The sequence below is a fragment of the Alligator sinensis genome, unplaced genomic scaffold (genome assembly GCF_000455745.1).
Source record: "Alligator sinensis unplaced genomic scaffold, ASM45574v1 scaffold1197_1, whole genome shotgun sequence".
NCBI lineage: Eukaryota > Metazoa > Chordata > Crocodylia > Alligatoridae > Alligator > Alligator sinensis.
This window is the reverse complement of record NW_005842652.1, coordinates 467,559-479,290: the sequence shown is the minus strand read 5'-3', so window position 1 is coordinate 479,290 and position 11,732 is coordinate 467,559. Positions and strand designations below refer to the sequence as shown.

The 11,732-nt window shown below is 42.2% G+C and overlaps 1 protein-coding gene across 2 annotated transcripts in view; it reads right to left on the bottom strand.

Moving 5' to 3' along the window:
- Nucleotides 1–11,732, bottom strand: part of CDC42SE2 (CDC42 small effector 2) — a 121,376-nt gene that overhangs the window by 40,820 nt on the left and 68,824 nt on the right. For both annotated transcript variants that reach the window (XM_025215568.1, XM_006033676.3), the window contains exon 2: nt 7,913–8,288. In XM_025215568.1, the coding sequence (XP_025071353.1) occupies nt 7,913–7,966 (54 nt within the window). In that variant the 5' untranslated portion in view covers nt 7,967–8,288. The remainder of the gene's footprint in view (nt 1–7,912; nt 8,289–11,732) is intronic.

Genomic DNA, 11,732 nt, shown 5'->3' with positions numbered 1-11,732 from the left:
CCCCTAAGGTGCCCAACCTTTTAGCCTGGCAGGCCAGATGGACAGTGCCTCGTCTATCTACAGGCCAGATCCAGCCAGTGGTCCTGATCTGGTGCCCAGGGCAGGCATGGCAGGGCCATGTGGCTGCATTGGGGGGGAGGGGAGGGGAGGGCATGGAATGGAGTGGTCCTCACCCAGCCCAGTGTGGGAAAGTGGGGAGAGGCATGGCCTAGCCCAAACTGGTCTTACAGGGGAAAAGAGAGTGTGGCCTGGCCCTTTCGGGGGTAGAGGGAAGGGGGAAGCCCCTACCCTGCAGGGGGAAACGGAGGGAGAATTTGGAAGTGGGGAAGGGCAGAAGTATTGCCACTGCTCTCCCGCCACCAAATTTCCTGACCTGTGGGGAGTCCCGCAGGCCACATCTGGCCTACGGGCCATAGACTGAACACCCCTGCCCCATTGGGTGCCCTATTAGCTCAGACTACAGAAGTAAAGGTACTCCTCACTTATCATACTGGTTAATGTTGTTTCCTTATTACGTCGCTGATCTATTAGAGAACATACTTGTTTAAAGTCATGCAATGTTCGGTTATAATGCTGTTTGGCTGCCGCCTGTTAGTAGTAACTACTGTGACGTAATTGGAATTGCTTAACATCTTTTTGCTTAAAGTCGCATTTTTCAAGAACATAACTATGACGTTTAAGTGAGGAGTGGCTGTAATGAAATGCATGACCCTCTAAACACACAGAGCCTAAGAAAGGGTGGTCACAAGAGAAAGGGGAAGAGGGGAATAAGTCTCACAGAACTTATGGCATTAGGGAGCAAATTCTTGAGGTATAACAGGGGTTGGTGAGTAGTGCACAGGAAGTATGGCTCGGGGAGGGGAGGGGGAGAAGGATGGAGGGGCACAAGGAACCTCTGGTGCACCCAATGTCATATGCTTATAGAAAAATCTCAGTCTATGAAATGATGGAAACACTGAAACTTGAGATAACTCAATTATGGAAGCTAGAGAAAGTGTTGCCTGTGGTTGTACCCAGTATCACTATTTCTCTTCTTTCATTTATATATACAATTTCTGATTTAACTGAAGTCATACTTCAAACGAAGAGAACCATGTGTTCAAACATGCCCTTTTGGTGATCTAAGTGAGTTATCAAGACTGCATTACTCACAAGGGGTGTGATATCCAGTAACTGAACCAGTCTCTAAGGGAGGAGAAAAGAACATACATCATCCTTCAAAAAAAGAAAAGCCATTTCTTTTACTGCAGCACCATGTATATGTGTAACAAGGTGAGGGTCAGGCAGATTCTGCTCCAACTAGATTTCTTAAAGACAGACAATGGCAGTACTTTAGGACAGGTTGTGTTTTTCTCTCTCTTTTTTTTTTTTTTTTTTTTTAAAGAAAATGCCTTATAAAAACATGAAGTACACCAACTGTGCATCTTGCAGTACTATGTTCTATAGTAGTCTATAGATTGCAGGACTTACATTAAAGGTTATGTTAGAGGAGATTAACTGAGGGTATGGAGAAAAGTCAAAGGTCCACTGGGGACAGCCCATTAGGCTGATATGGGTAAAGTAGACCACTTTCTATAGCCAACAGCACACTATGGTTATGGACCACATCACATCCTTTTCTAGAATACGTGGGCACTTGGCATCTTTTGGCTTTCTTTAGAGGACAGTTTAGGGCCCAGAAGTGATATGGCCGAAGTGGAAAAAAGGTGGCAGCACTTAACACTTAAGAAAACTGACTTAAAAGAAGCTTAAAATAATGCTTAAAAGCTTGGGTAAAAGCTTAAAATAATGGAGTTTTCAGACCCACTGAGTTAGTAAAGGGACTCTTTATGTACTGTACTTCCAGGCAGTAGGAAACACACCTGTTGAATCTCCTTGGCAGAATAAAACGGGGTTTTCCAGTCAGAAAAGCCAGAGTTGGAGAGAAGAGGAAAACCCTTATCATTAGAACAGATTAGGTATGACAGAGCACATGCACAGTATTCCCATACATTTTGTATCCTTCCTCAAACAAAGCTGAAAAAAATTCCCCTAAATTAGGTTGTTAGCATTTTTGTGTTACCCAAAACGTCTAAATGTTGCTTCACAGACAAAGTATAGACCATTCATACTACAAGAACGAACTTAAGTAGACAAAGATACACTTCAAGTCTGAGACAGAACAGAAAGTAAAGTGTATTTTGCTTCCGTAGTCTATAAAAACAAAATGGCTTATGGGAAGATTTTGTTGCGACAGGCTTCAGCTTACAGATCTTTTGGAAGAAGCATGTTTTGGGGATGAACTCAAATGAGAGAACTGATGGTAGAATGAAACTCTTTTCCTAACCTAGTTTAATGTGCAAGGGATGAAATAAAAGAAGTGAGATTAAGAAGAGGACATAACAATTATGGGGGAAAGTTAGTTCTGTAGCTTAGGCAAAGTAGATTAGAAAACTTTATTTATGTGTCTAGACATTTCTACCATGGGTACAACAAACTAATGCAGGGGTGGGCAAAATGCAGCCCAGGGGCCTAACACGACCCACCAGGCCATTCTATCTGGCCTGTGGGGCCCCTAAAAAAATTTAGAAAATTAATATTTATCTGGCCGGGGCTGCCTGTCATGCGGCCCTCGATGGCTAGCCAAAACTCAGTAAGCGGCCCTCTGCCCAAAATAATTGCCCGCCCCTGAACTAACACATGCTTATAGATTTTGTGCTAATTTAGCAAATTTTAGGTTTGTTCATTTATGTATTATTATTTTTAAAAGGATACATAGTATGAACATTAATTGCAGTATGAAATCAATTGGTTACAATAATAAAAAGGTATCTTTCTACAACTGCAGAAATGGTCATGAATACTTTATAATTTTTGAAAATTTTTCACTGCATACTGGTGTATATGTAGCTTTAATAATCTTCAGTGAAAAATAATGTATAGAATACACAGAAGAGTTTATCCTTAAATGGACAGAGAAGCAGTCAACAGGCCACTCAATGTATTTTGCAACGGTTAAAAACTAGTACATATTGGTCTGTAAAAGTTCAAAATTAGGTGCTCTCATCTACAACAGGTCTTGATCTATAAATATACTAACCCGAGGGTATATGACCATAACAAGCTCTGGAATATTTGAAAGCAACCCTTGAAATGAAGGAGATTTGCTTTCCTATCATTGGTCAAATGCTAAAAACTGATATTTTACTTCTGAATGACACATGCAGAAAACAGGTAAGTAAACATAACTGAAAGTATAAAAGGCTCACAGAATGCTACCCTTACTCAGATATATGCGTATTAGAAGATATTCAATGTTATGTTTGATACAGAACTTGAGGGCAGAACAATTGATGTATTCCATGCATACCAGGACACACAAGATCTTCTATCGCTACGGGCCTAGTTTGGTCATCTTTGCTCACCCTGACCAATACCTTTACATCATAAGAGGTTTCACTGATTCAACCACAGCTACCTGCAAAGTGAAGCAGTACTCAGTATAAATAAAAGTGGTATATTCAGGTTCTTAAATAAAGTTTTGAGCAGGGCTTGATCAAACGAGTCCAAGTATTCCAGTTCCTGGAGAAATTATTTCTAAGGTCTCTAGCACATGTTACATTTATAGTGCAATTTGTGTTAATCATGCCATAAATACCAATATGTCACACATTCTCAAATGTTATGGCACAATGTAATGGTAAACCAGACACAGAGATATGCCACAAAAATGTGGAATATCTTTGCGGATGGTTTGTATGGCACTATAAACTGAATGTGTGGTATATACCGCCCCATTGTCCTGATGCTGACAAACAGCTGATTGTCAGCATTGGGACCTAGGAAGCCCCTGGTCTGGAACCTGGCTGGAGGCTGCCCAGTTCCAATGCCAACAACAGCTAGTTATGAAGATCAGGATGCCAGCTTTCCAGGACCCAAAAGGTTTTCTGCCTTGCCCTGCAGGGTATAGTAGAAAACCCATCAGGTCATGGTGAGCCCAAAGAGACTTGCCATGACCCAGCACTTCAACAGGCCTATTGCTGGTCCTGGCCCCAGACAGTTCTGGGTCCTAGGGCTACCACAGCCTAATATGACACTGAAGCTTCCCCTAGCCTGTATCCTGAACCAGGAGCCCCAGGCTGCCGGTTTCCAATCCTGATGCTCAGTTGAGCATAGAGATCAGGCATGAGGCAGCCCCAGGGTCCAGGACAGAGCTGTCCCCTGCCAAATCCACAAGATCAGGCTGAAGGCAGCTCCGCTGTGGCATAATTAAGATAGGATGAACTACAGGGTCTTCATAAAAGTCTTTGTGCACTTTTAAATGTTAATAACTTAGGTTGTAGGTATGATAGAAACGATCTGTAAACAGCATTTAAAAGCAAATTTATTAAAGTTTTAGGACAACTAGAGTACACAATCATAGACTTCATAATAATGAATTTATTCTTAAATAAGATGGAGTTCCATGCCACTACGCCAGGGGTGGGCAAAATATGGCCCGCAGGCCAGATGTGGCCTGCCAGGCCATTGTATCCAACCCTTGGGGCCCCTAAAAAAATATAGAAAAGTAATATTTACCTGTCCCTGGCTACCTGTCATGCAGCCCTTGATGGCTTGCCAAAACTCAGTAAGCGGTCCTCCACCCAAAATAATTACCCGCCCCTGAACTACGCTCTGAATGTACGACAGTTCCCAAATGACGTTTTCCCAGAGAAGTGGATAAGCAGAGGTGGACCAATTGCTTGGCCACCTCGTTCACCTGACCTGTCGCTGTTGGATTTCTTTTTATGGGGACATGTTAAAAGTATAGTTTACTTGTCAAAACCACGCTTTTTGGTGGAACTTAGGGCTAGGATCACCAATGCAATTAGTGCAGTAACTCAAGAGGAACTGGGAAATGTTTTTAAGGAGTTGGAAGATCAGATAGAGCACTGTATCATGATGGATGGTGGTTATGTTGAAGTCTAGCACTGTGTACTCTAGTTGTCCTAAAACTATAATAACTTTGCTTTAAAATGTCATTTACAGATTGTTTCTATCATACCTACAACCTAAGTTATTAAAGTTTAAAAGTACAAAAGGACTTTATGAAGACCCTGTATATGCCCTGTCCCAAACATTGTGTATTCTACTGTGTGTGTCTGGGGCCCACAGACCACATTTGGCCGGTGGGCCCTACTCTGGGAACCCCTGCTTTAGAGAGTGCCATATGTATCTGAAATATGGTCCTTAATTTAAGGAACAAATCCATATCAGCATAGTACTGGAGACAGCATTGGGTGAAGGTTTGGAACCCTTTTCTGCTTGAACCATTATTCCTTTCTGATACCAGAACCCACAGACTGAGAAGAGATGCCCTAAAGCACAGTTTTCAAAAATCTGGCTTGCAGAGCCATGTCACAGGGTTCCCAGAGGGGCTGGGAATTCAGGGCAGGGCCACCAGGAGCGGGTCCTGGGTACAGAGTCCTGCTGGGGACACCTCAGCAACAGACAGGCAAGTGAGAGCTGTGTTAACTCTCCTGTGCTGCCATCATTCATTGTGTTGCCACTGCCAGGTCTAGATCTGGCCCATGAGGAGACAGATCAAATTTGACACCCCTGGGCTAACAGCATGTAACTTCATTTTATTTTGTATTCCTGTGAAGTAGCTTCAGTGTGCTATAAAATTTTAAGCAAAGTTTTAAGAGGAATAAACACCTACGGTCTGGGAGCAAGGGGGGGGGGGAGAGGGGGGGGGGGGGGGTTAGGCAAATATAATTTGTAGCGTTTCAAAATTTAAAAAAGGTAAAATGTTCATAAGCTGTATGTAACAGGGGGCTTTCTTGGGGCCAGTCTGTCATTGGCCCGCTCACCGGTTTCTGGGCCAACTGCCCAACTCTTTGTCTGCCATGCCTTGATGATACATAATTATGGTATTAATTAAGTTAGAGGCTGCCATTCTTGCCCCGATCTCAGGGGGTGCTATCTGCGGCTCCGTTCCTCCCCTACACTGCAGCCCAAGCCTCGCAGATGGCATCAGGTTAATATTACTGCCAGCCTGAGACCGGAGCAAACTGAGCCCAAAGTTGAGCTCTACACACACGCACATTCATACTGTACTATATAGAAAATGTGAAATGTGAAACTGTACTATCCAGAAAAATTGTCTCAGTTCTCTTACTTCCCAAAAGCCATCATCATGAACTATATATCATCATTCCAATTAAAACATTTTATCTTAAAACCACGTAAATCATTAGGACACATACCCAGCAAAAATGCTGAAGGACTGCATGCTATTCACTGCACATCATATGAATTCTAACTCCTCATGTTGGCATCTGAGATATGAGCTCTTCCCCCCAATTCTGTTTCATTAAAATTGGCTTTAGGTCATGTTTATTTTGTGGAGGAGTAAGTTGTCAAATTACTTATATTTTTGTTATTACTTTAGGATTCTTTTTTGCTCTTGGTCTGTGTGCAAATATAGGCCTTGATAGTATGACAAAAGTAAGCAGGCATTACATTTTCTGATGGCTTCAACTTCCTCACATACTAAATACTCCCAGCTGGGCCTATCACTAGGATGGGCATTATTCATATGCAACTGTTTTATTACTTCCTATATACGTATAGTCCTCAGGGCTGACTATCATTTCTAGCACACTGTATGGGAGATTGAACCTTCTGTTCCGTACTTACAACATGGTCAAGTTTGCCCAAATGAAACAAGAAAGACACTGCCAAAGCTGCTAATCAAATTCCTGGTCTATTGTACATGCATGGCAGACTGACTAACACTACTGTACTGCTGGGGGGGGATGGAGGGGAGATGACACCTATGTAGCTGAAAGCAAAGGCCCAATTGCCATTTCTTGAGACTCTAGTTGAAGAAATATCATTTCTCTGTTTCAGTGTTTTAATAAATTAATGTGGTACAGCTATGTACCCTGCCTTTTTCCTGAGAGCTTAACTTCTTATACTTGCCATAATGCTTTGAAATACCTTTGTTTTGTATTTACCTGCTCGTGTGTTTCTTACCCATATCACACCCATTTGTCTACACAACTATGGTGCAAATCAAGTTGTGAAACACAGCCAGTCAAGGTTTCACCCAAAGACCTGAAGTGCAGCAACTAGAGGCCTGGGGAAAATTCCCAAACTCATCAAGTTAATAGCAAAAAGAGAGAGAGAGAGAGAGGGGGAGAGAGAGAGATTTGGGACCAGGATTTAACTCCTGACTCCCAAATATGAACGTTCTTTTTTATTGCCTTCTGCCATACCTGCCTTCAGCTGAGATTAAAACAGTATTACAACAAACAACCTTTGCATTTTTATACTTCTGGCTTTCATCTATTTCTGACACTTACAATAAGCCACCTTTTTTTGTACTCCTCTCCCCCCTCCCCAACCTGCCCCCCAATTCTGTAGAGCAAGGGTGGCCAACTTGTGGCACAAGTGGCATGGGCAGCCTCTGTGTGGCAAACAAACTGTAGAGAAAAGAGAGATGGCACAGAAGCAGATAAGGCAGGAAGCAGAAAGCAGAGAAGGGCAGAAATCAGAGGAGGAGACTGGGCAGGAAGCACAGAGTAGGGAGAAAGAAAGCAAAGCAGCAGATTGGGCAGAAGGGGATCACTATGACACTTAGGAAGGGTGCAGGGCTAATCTGTGGCATGCCTGCCGAAAACACTGGCTTCCACTGCTGTAGCGAATATGCTCCACAGATTTTAAGTAGGTCTGAAAAGAGCAGAACTGAATTCATTCTTGATTTTAAACACAAGAGAAGGAAAATATCCTTTTGATATCAGTCTGCATCTATAAGATTATTTCTATATCATGGAGATGCTAGATAATTTCCTCAGTCTCAGGGTGCTTGTTTAGTCAACAGTAGTAATTAAAGATATTAACAACACACTTGATTACATACACAAACAATGCTTAGATTCATACTTACAGGCTGAGGCTGTTCTGCAATACAGCAGTTGAAACACAACCAGAACTCACTCATTGTTTACAGTCTAAAGTGTGAGTGCACAGGCTGGGAGAAGAAAAAATGCTCAATTTCTGCTCCAATCTTCACGTAGGCAGTTCCTTAACTCAGTTGATGTATAATGGTCCTAAAGCAGAAAAGCTTATCTTCTGCTGTGCTCTTCCCCAAAGGCAAGTCCTGGGCTATTCAGGTTGATGACAAAAAAAAATAAAAAAGGACCCAAAACAAAACCAAAAAGAAAAACAAAAAAAAGGTGAAGGAATATTCTCAAGATGTTGGTCCCAGCACCACAGAAGCAGCAGGTATGTGCTCCCTTGGTCCCTAGTCCACAGGCAGTAACCTGAAATAAAAATGTGCGTAATGTCAGAAGGAAAGAAAGAAAATTTTTAACCAGAACCACCCTTCCCCCACCTCCTACAGACAAACACATTTACAATGCTGGCTTTTTAGATTACATTTCCGATCACACATCTGAAAAACACTAACAAATCGCGAATAATACACAGATATAAAAACAGACACACATTTTAATCAGATTTCTATTTCTACATGAACACCTGAAAATAGCATAGGCCAGGGTTACTAGTCTATAATAAGGATGCCATAATGTTTTTGTAAAAGTAGTAACAAAAATCTACATTTAAAAATAATGTTGCAGTTGAGGGAATATTTACATTAACTTCTGAAGGAGTTTTGTCCCTTGTGCTCTATTAAAACGGTGATTGATATTCAGTAAAAATTCTCCAAGCCAGTTAAAAACCCAGTTAATACCCCATGCACAGTGCAAATGAACTGTGTTGTGACTGGGTGCCCAGTGCCAACTAAAAAACTCATTCTAATTCTGAAAAAAAAAAAGTCGTCAGTATTCTGAAGCCATTACGGATCACTGTCAATGTAATAAAAAATAAAAAAACAAAAACACTCATCCCACTCTCTACCCTTCTGCTTCACAAACAATTGTTTTTATAAAGGGAACGTATATGTTAAGTATTGGGCTGTTTCCTTAAAACACTGAAGCTCCTGGTGTGGAACAACTGTCATGTGGAATTCCATCCATTCTTTACGAAACTAGTTTATTTGCTAATTTTTAACCTATGTTTTTCCTCCCACTCAAACTGCAAGGAAGTAAATCCCTCCAGATTTCATTCTTGTCATTTATTGTACAATCTGTGTCATCCTTACTTTGGAAACAAACGGAAAATTAAATGAAGTGATTAGAAAATTATAATGATCTAATTTTGTACAGTATCGCTCGATTCCACTCCAACTTGTATCCAAATGGAGTATCCATATGCTCCATTACTTGTATTATTGTAGTGTCTCGTAACCCTCAAATGAATTTGGGACCTGCTGTCCTAGACATCATACAAACAGAAAAACAATCTTCTAGTATCTTTCCATATGCTCTGGGGTGGAGGGGCAGGGGGTGATTTAGTTAGAGCGGCTCTGAGAGAGACTAATTAAAGTGCCTGCAATGTCACGTGTCTTTAGCATCCCACACTTCAAAATGGTGGATGGGATACTTGAACTAAAGCTTCTTCAACCAGCTTTAGTTCAAGCACTCCCGCCACAATTCTGAAGCATGGAGATGCTGAATACATGTGACAGAGGCTGCTGGAGTGCATTAAATAAGATGCTCCAGCAGACTTGATTAATTGATGCTGCTACAAGGCATACTAATTAGCACACGTCGGAGCAGATGTCCAGGATGTGTATAGGTGCCCTTCTATCCTGAAGAGATTACGATTTATGCATTTCAATTTTGGAGATAAAGGGATTTAAGTGTCATTTGAATTTTTTCTCCAACAAAGATTTGGCACTTCTGTTCATAGACAGGAAAATCATTGCTGGAGATCCTACTCTTTAGAATGTTCATCTCGATTCCCTTGATTTGAAGTAGCTACTACTAAAATTGATACACGTCCAAACCTAGTGGCAAACAGTAAATGGAATTAAAATGAAAAATTAAATTCTACTAAAATTTCCGTTCACTTATTGCTAACCCACACAAGATGTGGGGTTATTACTAACCACAGCAAGATGTATTTTCATTTTTGTTTTGCTTTTTCTAAAAACAACACTGCTATAGTTTTAGCAGACTAAATCTTCTTCTAAAGGCAGGTCAGAGGCAGGAGTGGAAAAAACCTATTTAAGAAAGCAAATACCATTCTGCTTTAGGATGTTGCACTCTATGAACCAAGTCTAGATGTGCCTTCATTTCTGTGATACCTCTAGATGTTCGTTAGTTCCTGTGATACTTCAGGGAACCCCAGCTTGGACATGGGCACACATTCACTAATGTGCCATAATTATGGTGCATCAAGTTTAGTACCTGTACTAACTTAAATGCGCTGTAATTGGCACTACACAGCATTAGTGCAGACGAACGCTTTTTTTAGTGACATTAATGCACATTAGATTAAATGTACTGCACATTAGCATAGGTTTTACCCGCCATGCTAATGTGCAGTAGAATTGGTCTTCTGCGAATTAGGTGTCTTTGTAGATGTGCCCAGAGTGTAGCTACATGAGGATGCTCAGGAAAATTAGGCCATATCAACTAAAGATGTTAAGTGAATGGGCAAAGTTAAACACTTGTGCAGAAGCTTTCATTCATAAGCAAGACACGTTTAAGTCACTCCAGCTTAAACCTCTTTAAAGTAGAACTCCCACTGACTTCAAAATGGAAGGATGGTTAGGCCAGTGCAGAAATATTTTGAAACTGCAACTTTCAGTTTGGTATGAAAACTCCAGCACTTGCATACAAGACTTCTTATTTTGTTTCTACAATTTCTCATATCTATTGTTCTACAAATAGGTGTTGCAGCAGAACATGTCATTTATATTAGGCGTGCAACTGCTGGCTCCTGCTTAGCCCTTTGATGGTACAATAAGTATCTAGAGTTAGGGGTCTGCCCAGCTGAAGGAGACAGCCAGCTGATTTCACAGGCAGATCGTGGGGCTGGCTACCATTTTCACAAGCTTATCATGGTACCCCCCGCCTCCACGCCTCTGATTGGCCAAGGGGCCCTTGTGACCCCACCCCTTGCTGCTGACTGGTAGAGAGGGCTGTTTGTCATATAGCCCTGATTCTTGCCACCGATTGGAAACTGATCAGTGGTGAGGGGCAGGGGCAGAAGCCATCTTGGGCTCCCCTCTGTGCTGGCAGCACTCTTCAGACTACCATGCGTAGACCCTGAGATGGTGCAGAGTCACTTGGAAGAACTGGATGCTTTTAAGTCGGCAGGCCCGGATGAGCTCCATCCGAGGGTGCTGAAGGCACTGGCCGACATCATTGCAGAGCCACTGGCGGGAATATTTGAAAGCTTGTGGTGCACGGGCCAAGTCCCGGAGGACTCGAAAAGGGCCAACATGGTCCCCATTTTCAAAAAGGGGAGGAAGGAGGACCCGGGCAACTATAGGCCAGTCAGTCTCACCTCCATCCTTGGCAAAGTCTTTGAAAAAATTATCAAGGCTTACATTTGTGAGAGCCCGGCAGGACAAATTATGATGAGGGGAAACCAGCACGGGTTCGTGGCAGGCAGATCGTGCCTGACCAATCTAGTTTCTTTTTATGACCAGGTTACGAAACGCCTGGACACAGGAGGAGGGGTGGATGTCGTATACTTAGACTTCAGGAAGGCCTTCGATACGGTATCCCACCCCATACTGGTGAACAAGTTAAGAGGCTGTGACTTGGATGACTACACAGTCCGGTGGGTGGCGAATTGGCTGGAGGGTCGCACCCAGAGAGTCGTGGTGGATGGGTTGGTTTCGACCTGGA